The 15736-nt window shown below is 32.3% G+C and overlaps 2 protein-coding genes across 2 annotated transcripts; both read left to right on the forward strand.

Moving 5' to 3' along the window:
• The first annotated feature begins 1350 nt into the window (after positions 1-1350).
• Positions 1351-4439, forward strand: LOC130998054 (uncharacterized). The gene is made up of 2 exons (XM_057923491.1): positions 1351-1787; positions 2037-4439. The coding sequence occupies exon 2, from the start codon at positions 2052-2054 to the stop codon at positions 4437-4439; it is 2388 nt and encodes a 795-aa protein (XP_057779474.1). The 5' UTR covers positions 1351-1787; positions 2037-2051.
• Positions 4440-13135: 8696 nt separating this feature from the next.
• Positions 13136-15091, forward strand: LOC131000888 (transcription factor bHLH95-like). Its single transcript, XM_057927028.1, has 3 exons — positions 13136-13549; positions 14401-14784; positions 14863-15091. The coding sequence occupies exons 1-3, from the start codon at positions 13232-13234 to the stop codon at positions 14962-14964; spliced, it is 804 nt and encodes a 267-aa protein (XP_057783011.1). The 5' UTR covers positions 13136-13231; the 3' UTR covers positions 14965-15091.
• The last annotated feature ends 645 nt before the right edge of the window (positions 15092-15736 follow it).

Genomic DNA, 15736 nt, shown 5'->3' on the forward strand with positions numbered 1-15736 from the left:
ACCTTGCACCCGTTCACTAACATATATGGACTTTCTGGTTATAAATTCAAGCCCTCAAAATGACCAGATTCATTCATTCAACATACTATTTTAATTGTATTCAAATTATCTATCATATTTTGCGTATAGTTCGAGTCATAGTAAAATATTCAATCCCGAATATGTAGTAGTTCACCAGAATGTTGACATGTGGTGCAATATCTCGAGTTCATCTTAACCATTGTATCTTGGAGAAAAATGTTGTGGATCATAAGCACCTGTAGTAGAATATTATTGTCTTACGAAGAAAGAGCCTAACTCTTGCCTCGACTCTTCAACTAAGATAACATTATTGTTTCAATTTCGCTTTTTTATTATTTTATTTACGTCTACATTGATTGTCTTCTTAAGTATTTTCAACACCTATTTTATAAAGAAAATTCGTGTATTATCAAGAAAATTTTAAAGGTTATGTGACATTATAGAATCAGGCTGAATTTTATGATTTTAGCATAAGTTAACCCTGAAATAAAATAAAATGCACATGAAAACTGAATTAAAGCATGCGGGTTAAACATAGTATTCATTTAATTCCAACCCACCGTCAACTGATTTTTAAACTCAATAAAAAAAGGCTTTAATATTAATTGTCAATGAGGCCTTGCTTTAGTGGCAAAGTTGAGGCACCCGAAAACTCTCCTTTGTGAAAAGTCTTGAGTTCAATGCATTACACTTTATAAACTTTTGAAACTTCTTATAAATTATAAAAACTTACACTACAAAAAAAAGTTCCAATAGTGACATTATTTTAGTCACACTAAAATATGTGTCATAAAATTTATGATATTTTTAGGTGTAACAATATTTAGTTACATCAACACATGTATCTATATATTTTTGTTACATAAAAAAGTGTAAGTAAATTTTGTTACACCTTAAAATGTAGCAAATTGTGTGACACCTATTTATGTAACTAAAATTCTCTACATCTCAAGGTGTCACAATATATTTTAATGACATATGGATGTCACAATATCTTTTTATTAATAACATATAAAAATAATGCAAAAAATGTTAATTGAGTAACCACTGAATAAAGCTAAAAGCAATTTTTTTTTTAACTTAATTATGTATAGCAACATGCCCAATATTGCTTGGTAAATTATATATATATACACGAGATGATATTAAAACAATTAAATATATTTAGTGCCAAACTTTAAAATTATACTATATTTAACTATATTTAATATCAATTTCGAGATGGACTTGAAATAATTAATACACAATTTGTTTGGTAAAGGGGTGCAAAAATCGAGACATGCAAAGTACTAAATTTAAACAAATAAAATATTAGTAATTGCCAATTTGCTTAATTGAAGTTAGTTCCAGCGTGACATTGGAGAGCACAAAAAGCTTCAGCTTAGTTCCAGCAATTCACCATCACACTCGAAAAACAAGCAAACTCCTCCGATTTGAATTTGTGAATTTGTGGTTTCCTTCACCTGAGTTCCTCCGATTTGAATCTCTCATCTCAAACTCTGAGCTCCGAACTTCAATTTAATCCCCAGAGAGAGATTGATCCGAGCTCAAAACTCTCCGACATCGTCGTAGCAGCATCCCTCGCGATCTCCTCCGCTTGAGATCAAAATTTTGGTGCGACCTTTTCATTTCTCCTCTAATTTCATATATAATTTCTCTATTTATAACCATTATTCTATCATTTTATTGAAGCTCTGCTTTGGTGCATTGTAATTGAAGCTCTACTTTCGAATTGAAGTCCAGTCTCACAGTAGCCATTCTAAGTAGTAAGTTTCTCAATCTCCTTCCTTGACTATTTTCTATGATTTTTGTGAAATTGTTTGATTCTAGTTTTTGAATTGGAATTTCTGGTTAATTAAGCAAACTCGACTGCAAATGAAACTTTCAATTTAAATTTTGAATGGGGATTTTAGGTTGTCCTTTTCTTTTGTTTTGCTGCAATTGTATATGAATTTTTTGTTGATTTATAGTTCTACAAAATTAAGCTCGAAATTATACAATTTCTTTGTTTTTAGCTTGTTAGTTTTGAAATGGACAAGAGTTGGATTAATGCGCCAAGGGTTAGTGATGTTTATAAGAGTGGATGTGAGTCATTCATACAATTTGCCATGGAAGCTCAAGAAACTATACTTTGCCCCTGCTTGAAGTGTTGTAATGGCAAAAGGTTTTCAACTGAAAATGTTCTTCATCACATATTATTCAATGGTTTTTGTCCGGGATATACTACTTGGAATTTTCACGGAGAACATGTATCGTCGGAATATGACACTTCTTACATAAGAAAACTAGCGGCTCAAACAACTACTGTTCACAGAGATGTCCCAAGTAAGAGTGATACAATTAGGGATATGATACATGCTGCATTAGGAAATGATTTAGGAGGAGATTCAAACCATAAAATTGGTGAGTTTAGTGACGGTCAAGCCCCTGAGAATGTCGAAGGTCTTCATGCTAATATTTCTTCAAGTGAACAACACCATGAAAATAATTTTTGTGGTGTTGACGCCTCACGATATCAGAAAATACTAGCAGAATGTGATAAAGAATTGTATCCTAATTGCAAGTACTCACAGCTATACTTTAACTTGACCTTGATTCACATCAAATGCATGGGAGGACTTTCCAACAAGGGTTTCACTATGTTGCTGGAGTTTTTGAAGGATGTATTTCCATTTTTGACCTCCTTACCAACTTCTGTATATGAAGCTAAGAAATTATGTAATGATTTGGGACTTGGATATGAGAAAATTCACAGTTGCCCGAATGATTGTATGCTCTACTGGAAGGAGAGGGTTGACCAGGAAACTTGTCATGTGTGTGGCTCTTCTAGGTGGAAAACTGAAGAGAAAGATAGAGATAAGGATAAAAAGACACACGAATTAGATGAACAGCCCAATACACATATAACGAAAAAAGCAGCAAAGGTATTGCGTTATTTTCCCTTGATTCCTAGGCTCAAAAGAATTTATGCTTCAACAAAAACAGCTAAAGATATGAGATGGCATAAGACCGGTCGTACAACAGATGGTTTGTTAAGGCATCCGGCAGATGGTGAAGCGTGGAAAAAATTTGATCAACTCCATCCAGAGTTTGCTGCGGATCCTCGCAGTGTTAGATTGGCGCTCGCAAGTGATGGATTTAATCCTTTTAGAACAATGAGTACAACATATAGCACTTGGCCAGTGTTATTAATACCATATAATCTGCCACCTTGGTTGTGCATGAAACAAACTTCTTTGATTTTATCAATGATCATTCCAGGAGAAAAAGGTCCAGGCAATGATATAGATATTTTTCTGCAGCCATTAATATATGAGTTGAGACAATTATGGCACGGGGTAGATGCATTTGATGCGTTTGCCAATGAAAATTTCAAGCTTCAAGCTTCATTGATGTGGACTATCAATGACTTTCCAGCCTACGCCATGTTGTCTGGATGGAGTACAAAGGGGCGTGTTGCTTGTCCTGTCTGTACAGACTCTACATGTTCCATTTGGTTAAAACATGGTAAAAAGTTCAGTTATATGGGTCATCGAAGGTGGTTGGAGGACTCTCACCCTTATCGATATCAAAAAGATTCATTTGATGGCACTCAAGAGTTTAGAAGGCCACCAAAAGCCCCAAGTGGATCACAGATTCTGCAACAAGTTAGGGGTACCATATTTCAATATGGTAAATCATCTAAGTCTTCCAAAAAAAGGATTAGAGAGAATGAAGCCACTTCGATTAATAATATTTTTGATGATCCAGATGACTTTATTGAAGAAGATGCTAATGTGGTAGAACAACTTTGGAAGAAGAGGAGTATTTTCTTTGATTTACCATATTGGGAACATAACCTTTTAAGGCATAATCTAGATGTAATGCATATTGAGAAAAACGTATGTAACAATCTTCTTGGAACTTTGTTGAATATTGATGGAAAGACTAAAGACGACGAGAGAGCCCGAAAGGACATTATGGAAATGGGAATACGACCTAATCTTCATCTTAGAGATTATTTGGACAAAAAACCATATTTACCTGCTGCGTGCTTCAATATGTCTAGCAGTGAAAAGGGCAAATTCCTTGAAGTATTAAAATACCTCAAAGTCCCAGATGGATATGCATCAAATATTTCAAGAGGAGTGAATTTGAAGGAAAAAAAGTTGTCAAACCTTAAGAGTCATGATGCTCACATTCTAATGCAAGATATATTGCCAATAGCATGTAAAGCCTCTATGCATTCTAGAGAGAAAACTAAATTGGTGAAAGTTGTATCAGACTTGTGTTCATTTTTCAAGAGGTTGTGCAGTAAAGTATTAGATCCGGCGGAATTGGATAAGTTAGAGATTGAAGTTGGCATTACCTTGTCAGAAATGGAACAATTGTTTCTTCCGAGTTTCTTCACTATTATAATTATAAGCTCTTTAAGATAAGCTTAGCCAAACATTCGCTTAATCATTTTGCATCACACATGTATTTCAATATTAATATTAAAGTAGATATGATTTTGTCTATGAATTTGTTTTACCCACAATAATAATTAATAAAAGATAATTATCACTATATGAATGACATGTTAAAATTCGATTAGGTATCTCATATGAATGTTCACACTGTGCAGATCATTCATATACTCTAATACTTGTCGCATTACTTTTGAGCATGGAGATTAAGAAAAGTGTAATTAGTAGATAATATAGGTTGGTGGAAATTATTTAAATATTAAGTATAGATAAAGAATATGTTGACAAAAAAATGAATAAGATATTTGTAATGGAACATCCATTATAGAAAGTGAGACATTTATAATGAGACTGTTCTTTTACAATAGTTAATAAGATATTTATAAATGTGTTACTCTCTCATTTTTATGCACATTTTTTATTTTTGGTACGTCTCCTAATACACAAGTAGAACCTTTATTACACATAAAAGTAAAAAAAAAATATATACAAAATATAATAATTATAATCACATAAAATTTTAAAAAATACACAGTATGCAAGTGGGATTAAATTCAAAATCTTCCATAAAAGAAAGTCTTTAGTGGATGGGAGGTTTAATTGAAGGCTTTAAATACGTCGAGCTTTCTAGCTCAACCTTATCGAAGCAAGACAATATTTGGTTCAAATTTTCTCCTCTCTTTTAGAAGGGAAAAATCCTTTTTGGTTGGAATGCAATGGAAGTGGGTCCCATGACAACTGTACTAAGCCACGTAATGAGGTAGATGGGATTAAATGCCTTTTAAGAAAATGAGATAATGACAATGCGACGACCTAAAATGATAGGTGAGACAACAATAGCGAATTAACAGATTATCATATTAATATTATATTTGGTAAAATATATTATTAAATAACTTCAAAATAGTATATTATTTGATATGATGTATTAAGATTATATAAAGTTAATAATAGTTTTAATTTAGTTAAGATTTGTATTTCTTATACCACCTCCATAGATTGTATACAGAATCCCACAATATTTTCGGACTTTTAATTTATAAAAGGACGTGTGTTTCATATTATTTTTTATCAAACAAAATATTAGGATGTCATAAGTACATCCTAATTAATCACCCATACCAACAAGCCTTTATAAGGATACAATAGTAAAGAGAGTTCGATGTTTATTCGAGTTTACTAAATCACGAAAGAGCTTTGTAAGTACTGCATTTGTCCCATTAATAATAATTCATTACTATTCTACACAGTTAATAAGAAGACGAGTAATTAAAGGGCAAAAATGATAGAAAATGATGGAACCTCAATTTTTTTGTGAGAGAATGTGATTCCTTTTTTTGGAACATACCATTATCAATGAGACATACGAAAAAGAAAAATGAGTTATTATCAATGAAGCTGTTGGAGTATAAATTAGAAATAAAAGATTACCATTTTTTAAAGAAACATTGTCTGAAAAATACATATAAAATTATAAATACTAAATTAATGGAATTCTTTCATAATAAATAAGTTTAATTATATACTTCATTAAATTAATTCGACCGTTTCTTTTGAATTATATATAGAGTTTCAAATAGTTAGATAAAAAAATAGTTGGATCTTCTTGTGTCAAATGGGTATGGAGATGAACAAGACGTAGGATGGATTCTTATATTATATTTTGATTAGAATACATTCGCGCGTGACACAAATTTTTGACAATTCTATATCGTATTATATTTATATGTGTAAATATATATTGCATATTAATTTTGAAACGTGTAACATATCTATAGAAGTTGTATTTGGTAAGTGATTTGATGAGATTAGAGGAGTGCCAAAAGGACGCATGAAAATGGACAAATTTTGATGATTGCAGAAACGCAAGCATTACCATAGTCCATAAAACACTCAAAATCAACAACCACCAGAAACGCTTTGCAGATTCTCCTTACCATCCTAATTCCCCCATCTCTATATGTCACCGCACACACAACAAACCAAGTAATAATAAAATATTATTATTATTATTGTAGAAGATAAAAGTGATAAAGAAATCTTAATTTGAGGATTATTTATTTATATTACGAGGAATAGGTTATCTGCATTCTCTATATAAAATTAATGTGCTATTACGTCTTAAAACTCAGGTCCATGGAGAGTCCAACTTTAGTAATATGGTAAATCTACTCGAGCATTAATATTTGAGTAAAAATGATAACTTTGGTTATAAAATGGTAGTTTTAGTTAAAAGTAACAATTTTATATACTTTTGGTTAAAGTTTTGTAGATATACATAAGAATTGGTGATATATGACCAACGAAACATGATAGTACAATATTGAAAAAACAAAAACTGAAGTACACTTTTCTAGGTAAATATTAAAAAGTGAGATATACATATTTAAGTATTTGCCTAATGTAATTGTAAAAGTAATAATCACATCTTAGAGCATCTTCAACGCTCCTACTCGAGCGCTTACTCGAGTAGAGCGTTGCACTCGAGTAGGGCGTTGTGGGGGGCCTTACTCGAGGCCTACTCGAGCCTTCGGGTATACACAAGCGATTTAATTTTTTTTTTAATTCTCTTCTCCTCTTTAAAAATCTATCTCTCCTCTTTAAAAACTAAAAAAATCAAGTAGGCTATCAAGTAACCCCAATGCAGCACTACTTACTCAATATGGTCCCCACTATCAAATAGGCTATCAAGTAAGCCCATTGTGGATGCTCTTATACATAGAAAAATATAGTTCGTCTTATATACCAATAAAAAATTTCACCATTCAAAACTTTCTCAAATCTCCTTCGCATGCAATCATTCTCCACTTTATATTTTCTTAGTTCTAAATTATAATTATAAATAACATATTAAAATTAAAATTAATATTTATAAATTAATCAATTAATAAAAACATTACAAAATATAAATTATTTAATACTCCCTCTATCCCACTATAAGTCGCTCAAAAAATTTCGGCACGAAAATTAAAGAGAATGTGTAAATTTGTTAAAAATGGTAGGGCCCATATTTTTTTAAGAGTTCAATTTTTTATTTATGAAAACATGCCACTTAAGTGGAACGGCACAAAATGAAACACATGTCACTTTTAGTATAAGATAAGGAGTATTATATATATTATCTATAAGTATTTAGCATCTGACTATAATTGTGATGTTAAATTATTAAATGATTTGTGGGGTGTTAATTGTAATAGAAATAGTAAATAGTAAATATCAAAATGAAGTGAATTCGAGAATTATGAAAAAATTTAATAGTTAATATAAATATCACACACACATACACACGTCCATATATATATATATATATATATATGAGAGAGAGAGAGATCAAATGTGGTGAGAAATGAGAATAAATTTAGAAGGTTAGATGTTCAAATCTTATGACTGATATTAATTTATATGGAGTTTTTTTTTTTTCAAGTGCATTAGTTTTAACTTACCAAATAATTTTTATAGAGCATACATTAATTATAATGATTTTCACGTTTTACGAAAAATATAGTTCTCATTAGAACCACACTATATATATCATAGTTAATAAATTTGGGAATATACATATAGTAAAATCAATTTAATCAAGTTTAGACATGTATGATTTGAAATTTATTTTTCATTTTTAGTTTTATAAGGGATTTATAATTCTTATTTTAACCATATTAAATACATAAATATGGTATCTCTAGAATAAAGAAAAGCGATTATTTGTTATAATGCGTCGGACTAAAGATCTAGAGTCGTTAGTATATAAGTTTAAAGATTTGAGTTCTAATTTATTGTGGTGTGATCTTTAAATTTAATATTGAAATTATAAAAAAGATTAAAAAAAAATGATTATTCCCTCGCCTTGATTCCAACTAGGAGAGTATTCAAGTTGCCAACAGTTTACATGTCGAATTATGTACTACCTCCATTCCGTGAAAGAGTAACGTTTGAGAGATGACACAAGTTTTAAGAAAATTTTGGTAGATAATATATTAAGTGGAGAAAGTGACCCACCACTTTCTAAAAAAAATGATAATTTTTGAGATCATATCCCAAAATGGAAGTGATACTTTTCTTATGGGATGGACGTAAATGAAAAAATTAATACTTTCTTATGGGACGGAGCAAATATAAAGGATTATATGCAAATAACGACCGTAGATATGGTTTGAAAAAGATAAGTTCGAAATATAATATTGGTTGATAATTTATTGATTTATTTTATAATTGATCCAATCAACCTTAAACAGAAGAATAAATTAATAAAAAACTTTTTAATTAATAAATTGAATGAAATTGCAAAACACATTATTTGAATACTCATACTCAGTAAGTTGTTAAAAAGCGGACAAGGATAGATCATTACATATATATAAACACTTCTTAACATATGAGTATATAAAATACGAACGAGCTAAAATGTATGAATTCTATGCAGAACACGTATGAATTCGATGTGTAAATGTATGAATTGCGAAAAATAATTTTTTTTATTATTTATGGGATTCGAACTCGGGACCATGAATTCAACCAACAAGGTGATGAATTAACCATAGATCTTGATGATGTAACAGCTGAAAATAGTTCCTATTTTATATTCTAAAATGTGTTTTTATTTTAGCCATCCTTTATATATATATATATATATATATATAGGGGAAGACTAAAATAAGAACGCTTCTTAAAATATAAATTAGGAACCATTTTCAGCCCTTAGATCATCAAGATCTACGGTTGATTCATCACCTTGTTGGATAAATTCATGGTCCTGAGTTCGAATCCCAAAGGTAGCAAAAAAATTAATTTTCGCAATTCATGCGTTGATACAGTTTATTCATGCGTGTTATACATAAAATTCATGCATTTTTGCTGGTTCGTAATTCTTAAAATAAGGGTGGTTTATTGAATAACCGCCCCCTATATATATATATATATATATATATATATATATATATATATGGGCGCGCTCCAGTGAGACCCCCTATTTTTCGTGTAACATGAGTACAATGAATAAGACATATAATACTAATGAACAAAACGTATATCTAATGAACAAGACGTATATACTGATGAAAAATAAAATTTAAAAAATTCGTAATGAATAAGATATATATACTGATGAACAGGGCCGTATATACTGATGAACAATGCAGTATATACTGATGAATAACAAAATTTAAAATATTCTGCTCCCTCCAGGATTCGAACCCTGCGAAAAAAAATCACCCTCCAGATACAATCTCAGCCATAGGATTGATAAAATAAACGCACCAGATCGTGCCCTAGATCTCACTAAAATTAGAGGGTCTCATTGGAGCGGCCCCTTATACATACATATATATATATATATATATATATATATATATATATATGGAGTGGTTCAATTGAGAAGCTCAGTTGAGAAGTTGAGAAGCAATCTAATAGATGAACATGTCAGTATATTTTGATGAACATGACAATTAGACCCCAGATCAATAAATTCTTTGAACATACCAAATATAACTGACGAACATACGAATCTATTTAATTTGTTAAAAAATACGCCACCGCCAAGGATCGAACCCCAGATCAAACTTACGTTCATAAAAACTAATTCACATGTTCATCTATTGGATTGCTTCTCAACTTCTCAACACATTTGAGCTTCTCAATAAAACCTAACACATTTTTTGTAAAAGATTAATAGTAATATAACATTGGCACGACTATCATGTAAGAAACTTTCTTTTAGATTAGTATAATTTTGGGTACAAAGAATATATTCCCTCTGTTCCACTGTATCTGAGACTCTTTCTATTTAGGGCTTCTCACTGTAAGTGAGACTCTTTCCTTTTTTGGTAAAGATTTTACCCTTTAAACACATTTTCACTTTTTCACCTACGAACAAAATACACTTTTCTTAATTTCCGTGTCCAAAAAAAGGTCTCACATACAATGGGACGGAGGGAGTATTATCTTAGTTTCTATTCTATAAATATTAAAATACACTTTTCTTAATTTCCGTGTAAAAAAAAATGTCTCACATACAATGAGACGGAGGGAGTATTATCTTAGTTTCTATTCTATAAATATTAAAATTATCTAATTGTTATAGTATAATTTTAGTAACATCAAGAGATGTGTCATAAATTTAGTATACATTTAATAAATAAATTTAGTATGTTTAAGTTTAGTGGCGGAGCTACGGCCAAAGGAGGTGGGGCAATTGCCCTCCTTATTTTTTTAAATACACCTAATATATTCTTATATACATGTTTAATTATATAAAAAAATTAATTTTTGCCCCACCAAAATTCTAAAAAAAAAAAAAAGGGCAATATTTTTGCCCCCTTCTTTAGGGGCCTAGCTCCACTCCTTTTTAAATTAACATCTACACATGCATCTATATATATACCTTTTGTTATATACAAAAATAGAAAATGATTCAAATGACAACCATATATTATTGTGAGAACATATAATCATTTTTAGTCATTCGATCGTGAAGATCTACGGTGAATGCATTATCTTGATGAATGAATGCAGCACCAAGGTTTGAATCCCGAATGAATCGAAAATTTTATTATTATTTTCGAGTGCTTGAATGCAATAACTTTAATCCAATATGATGTTCTCACGTATTCACAATAAATGCATTTCTTATAATAATAACCAGTCCCTATAAAAATGTAAGTAAGTTACTTTAGAAAAATAAAAACCTAAATAACACAACCTCATGAGAGCTTAAACAAGAGTTTGAAAGCCCTAAAAGGGCTTCACTCAAGCGAGCCCTTAAACGAGCGTTTAAGCGCTCATTAGCAGCTAAGTAGCATCTTTAGCTCCTAGCAACTAGCTACAAGTAGAGTAGATCGGTAGTCCCTTATTCAATTCCTTCGATGACTCAGGAATTGTAGGGACGTTAGAAGAAGTCTATCTAGCGTTCATGCCCTACAACTAGTAGGTCACTCACTCGCTAAGAGTTGTTTATAGATGATTTACATCTGTCTTTAATAAAGCAACAAGAAGAACAATTAGGAGTTTTCTTTCCTTACTTTTGGCTTTACTCTAACTCTAGTAGCCGCTCCCCCCAGCCCTCCCTTTTTGGAGTACGGGCCTGGGGGAAGCTACAGGCAACAACTAGCTACTCTAGTTACGCTCGTGCCCCATTTCGATGGGTCACTCTCTGCTGATTGATGAGTTAGAGTTAGTTAGATGTCACTAAATTCTGTGACATATATGCTTTTAATTACTCTTCTTGTTCCATTACAAATGTCACACTTTCCATAATGGAATGTCCTCATTCCTTTTTTGACAATATATTCTCTATCTATGCTTAATTAATATTTAAACAATTTTCATCAACTCACTTTATCTACTTTCTACGCATTTCTTAATTTCCGTGTCCAAAAGTAATGAGACATTTATAATGGAACGGTGGAAGTATTTTTGTGACATGCAAAATAGTTATGTCATAATTTAATATAATTACATCTTTTATGGTCACAATTCTTCAAAACTCATGTAATTACTACTGAAATACTATATTTTGTTGTACTACACTTAGGTATTTACGAAAATGAATCTCATAATTTTAACTCGTTTTAAATCTAAAATTGGCTCAATGCTCAATCTCATTTTATTTTTTGAAATTAAAAAGAAAAGACATCTAGGAAATTATTTTTGCCTACCACCAAATAATATACATTGTTTGAATCGAGTTAAATTTATGAGATCCATTTTTATAAATGAGGCAGTCTTGTGTGCTCCATGGAGCACCGTGCTCTATGACACTAATACTTGCATTGAATGACACTAGCACTAACATTATCTTAAAATGACACTAACACTATTTTGTTTTACAAATGACACTATCATATTATATAAATAACACTGTTTGAAATAACACTGCTTGAAATGACACTAACAGTATTTTGTTTTACAAATGACACTATCATGTTATATAAATAACACTGCTTGAAATGACACTAACACTATAAATAACACTATTTTGTTTTACAAATGACACTATCATGTTATATAAATAACACTGTCGTGAATAACACTATCATGTTAGTGTCATTTAATGCAAGTGTTAGTGTCATGGAGCACGGTCCTCCATGGAGCACACAAGAATTTGCGTTTATAAATTCTTAAACTGTAATTTAGAACTGGCACTCCACTAATACTTTTAGTCTAGGATTGTACTTTATCTGAAATAAAACGTTAATCTCGAGTTTTCGAACAACTCAGCAACAGTCAGACGGAGCTTAAGTACAAAATAAAAGTATGGTAAGCAATGCTATTATAGAATATTCAGTAACTTTTTCATTTTCGAAAAGATTTATTAACTTTTTCTTAAAAAAAAATAACACTAATTAAGTAATAGATCTAGGGTTTGGTTTGCTGTTTCCATGCTACATGATTTGATGCATAAACACTATTTCACTAGTAAAATTTTGGGAGGTTTCTTGATTAAGGTATACAATCCGTAGATATCAAATCAAGAAAATTATTTGGCGTAGATAAGATATAAGAAAATAAAATCTAAATATGTGTTGATAGAAATTAGTGAACCAATGTGCTAGAGAAACACAACTCAGCTAAGAAAATATAGATGATATTATTGAGTGAGGTGGGACCTAGCCGTCAGTAACGGCGTTTTGGCTTATGATTGTATTTTGGTTGAGCCCCCACGGAATCATGCTTTTTCTATCTCTAACCCTTTTTCTCTGAGTCTGAATCTGTCTATATATAGCCAGCTCCCCTCTCCCTCCCCTCCTTACAAAAGTATATGAGCAATGGTTGAAGAAGCCGAGCATGACAGCAGCTTGTTGTGGAACGACGATCAATCATGGGCCTTTCCAGTTCTTCCGGTTCACGATAATGGCGGCAAGCTACTCATAGACGGCGGCAAGATATTATTGTCGGATGGCGCCGCCGTTTCTGAGCAAGCGGCGAATGACAAGGGGAAGAAGAGGAGTGGTTGTGGCAGCGGCGAGTCTGATGATCACGATCACGATCACGAGCTGCATATATGGACGGAGAGAGAGAGGAGGAAGAAGATGAGGAATATGTTTGCCACCCTCCATTCTTTGATTCCCCACCTCCATCCCAGGGTAACTCTTACCTCTTCCATAATTTACCTCTCTGCCATCGTTATTCACTCTAAATTCTGTTGGTTTAAGGAAGAATCTTCTTATTCAATCCAACATTAATTTATTGCTTATTTTGGCAAGACATACATGAATAATACTGAACGAATCATAAATTCCTTTCAATAATAAATTTCTCATATATATATATGGTTTAAATGCAACACAAGTATTTAGAAACGTGCATTTTCTCTCACCGCTTGAGCTATTCTACTAATCTTTCAGGTCATTCCCCTCGAAAAAGAAAAAACAGAAAAAGAAACTTTCTGGACATCCTCAGCCAGTGTTATGCTTTTCTCATAACCGTCCAACATCATTTTTTCTGAATAGCTTCATTTTAGATTTTATACGAACTAATTTTCCTATATATATATAATGACGTAAACCAATATTTTTATTTAGGAATCAAATTAATTTGAACTAACAAAGCTAGAAGGCGATCAGACCTACAGGCCTAAAGGGAAAAACACATATTAAACCATAAATAGAATAATTTTAAGTTTACAATATATATACATTATTTATTAATTACCAAATGAATTTATTTTTGATGTTTTTGATTCACATTTTTCCCTCAGAAATGGAATTGGTAATTTTCTGTCCCTCCTCATTAATGCATATATATATAGAAATAACATTCTAAGAATTAATTCGAAACAGAAAAGACGAAGTAACAATTAAAGTACAGGTTCCATTTCCTTGACTAACTAAAGGTAGGGATATATTTTCTACTTCCATTCATTCCCAAAAATTAAGCATTTTAAAAAAATGAGAAGAAGATGAATATATATATGTTGAAATTGGGATGGTTGCAGGCAGACAAGTCGAGCATAGTTGATGAAGCAGTGATCCACATCAAGAATATGCAGCAAACTCTGGAAGATCTTGAAAAGCAGAAGGAGGAAAAGCTGAAAGGTGGGCAATCCCGAGAGGCATTTCTAGCTGAGCAGGGATCCACAAGCCAAAGCCAGCTGCAACCCAATGCGAATGCCAACGGTTTCTTCTTCAAAACATGGACTTCTCCGAATGTAGTGATGAATGTATGTGGGAATGATGCCCACTTCAATATTGTTTGCAGCCCTATAAAGCCCGGCCTCATGACTTATGTTGTGTTTCTCATGGACAAGTACAACCTCCACCTCGTCTCTGCTCACGTCGCCTCCGATCCCACCGCGCGTACCTACATGCTTCATACCCGCGTAAGCACCTAAATTTAGGGTTTTTTTTATGTTCAAACCAAATTCAGTTATATGTATAATGTTTTATGAATGTACCAGGCAAATGGAATTCCGCAGCAGTTCCCTGAGGCGGCATCATTTCTTGTGGAGGAAACGTACAAGCAAACTGCAACTGAGCTCATGCTTTGGATTAATTCCTAAATTTTGAATTTCAACAAAGGAATTCCTAAATATCAAAGTTATCTTGAATGTCATGCTAAGATATATAGCTAGTATTTATCATGTAATGAATTAATTAATATCTTAATTAAAGTCTTCTCTTTAGATTCTAAGAATTAATATTATTCATGGCATGTATTTCTTTTTGAGCCGTCCAAAATAACATGACATGTTTTCCTTTTGGACCATAATTAAAACTTAATTAAACTAACTATTTAAACATATATAAACTCTACTTTTTTTTTTTGCCTGATCACATTTCTCTACTCCACTGCCGCACTCCCGCCCCTCTTTCATCTTTTCTCTTCTGCCCCCTTCGCCATCGAGCCCCACCACCACTGCTCCACCCCGCAACTGCCTTCTTCCTTACCTTCTCCTCCTGTCCCTTCGCGGCGAAACCCCTCTTCTTTGCCCACCATCCACTCCCTCTGAGTGAAACCCTAGCAACGGCGCGGTGGCAGGCGAGCAGCAGTGTCTGTTGTTGGCCGCACCTTCGCTCGACGCTCGCTTCCCAATTGCGTCGGCAGTCGGCCATGAATCCGGTCTCCCACAGGTAGCTTGCACGGCGATAGGGATAATGGGCCGGTGGCTTGAACGGGCTCCTCGTTTGTCGATAAGTTTCAATAAAATCTCTGGTTCATTTAGGGTTTAATATTCAACAAGCACCATGAGCCCTATTTATCTTAATTTAGCAATTTAAACGAATTTTATGGATGGATTTTTTCGTTTTTTCAGCAATTGATGGATGAATTAT

The sequence above is a fragment of the Salvia miltiorrhiza genome, chromosome 8, assembly GCF_028751815.1.
Source record: "Salvia miltiorrhiza cultivar Shanhuang (shh) chromosome 8, IMPLAD_Smil_shh, whole genome shotgun sequence".
Lineage (NCBI taxonomy): Eukaryota > Viridiplantae > Streptophyta > Magnoliopsida > Lamiales > Lamiaceae > Salvia > Salvia miltiorrhiza.

Coding starts and splice junctions, on each gene's coding strand:
- LOC131000888 (XM_057927028.1), top strand. CDS start 13,232: ATGGTTGAAGAAGCCGAGCATGACAGCAGCTTGTTGTGGAACGACGAT. Junction 13,550..14,400: donor TTCCCCACCTCCATCCCAGG/GTAACTCTTACC, acceptor GGATGGTTGCAG/GCAGACAAGTCGAGCATAGT. Junction 14,785..14,862: donor CCTACATGCTTCATACCCGC/GTAAGCACCTAA, acceptor TGAATGTACCAG/GCAAATGGAATTCCGCAGCA.
- LOC130998054 (XM_057923491.1), top strand. CDS start 2,052: ATGGACAAGAGTTGGATTAATGCGCCAAGGGTTAGTGATGTTTATAAG.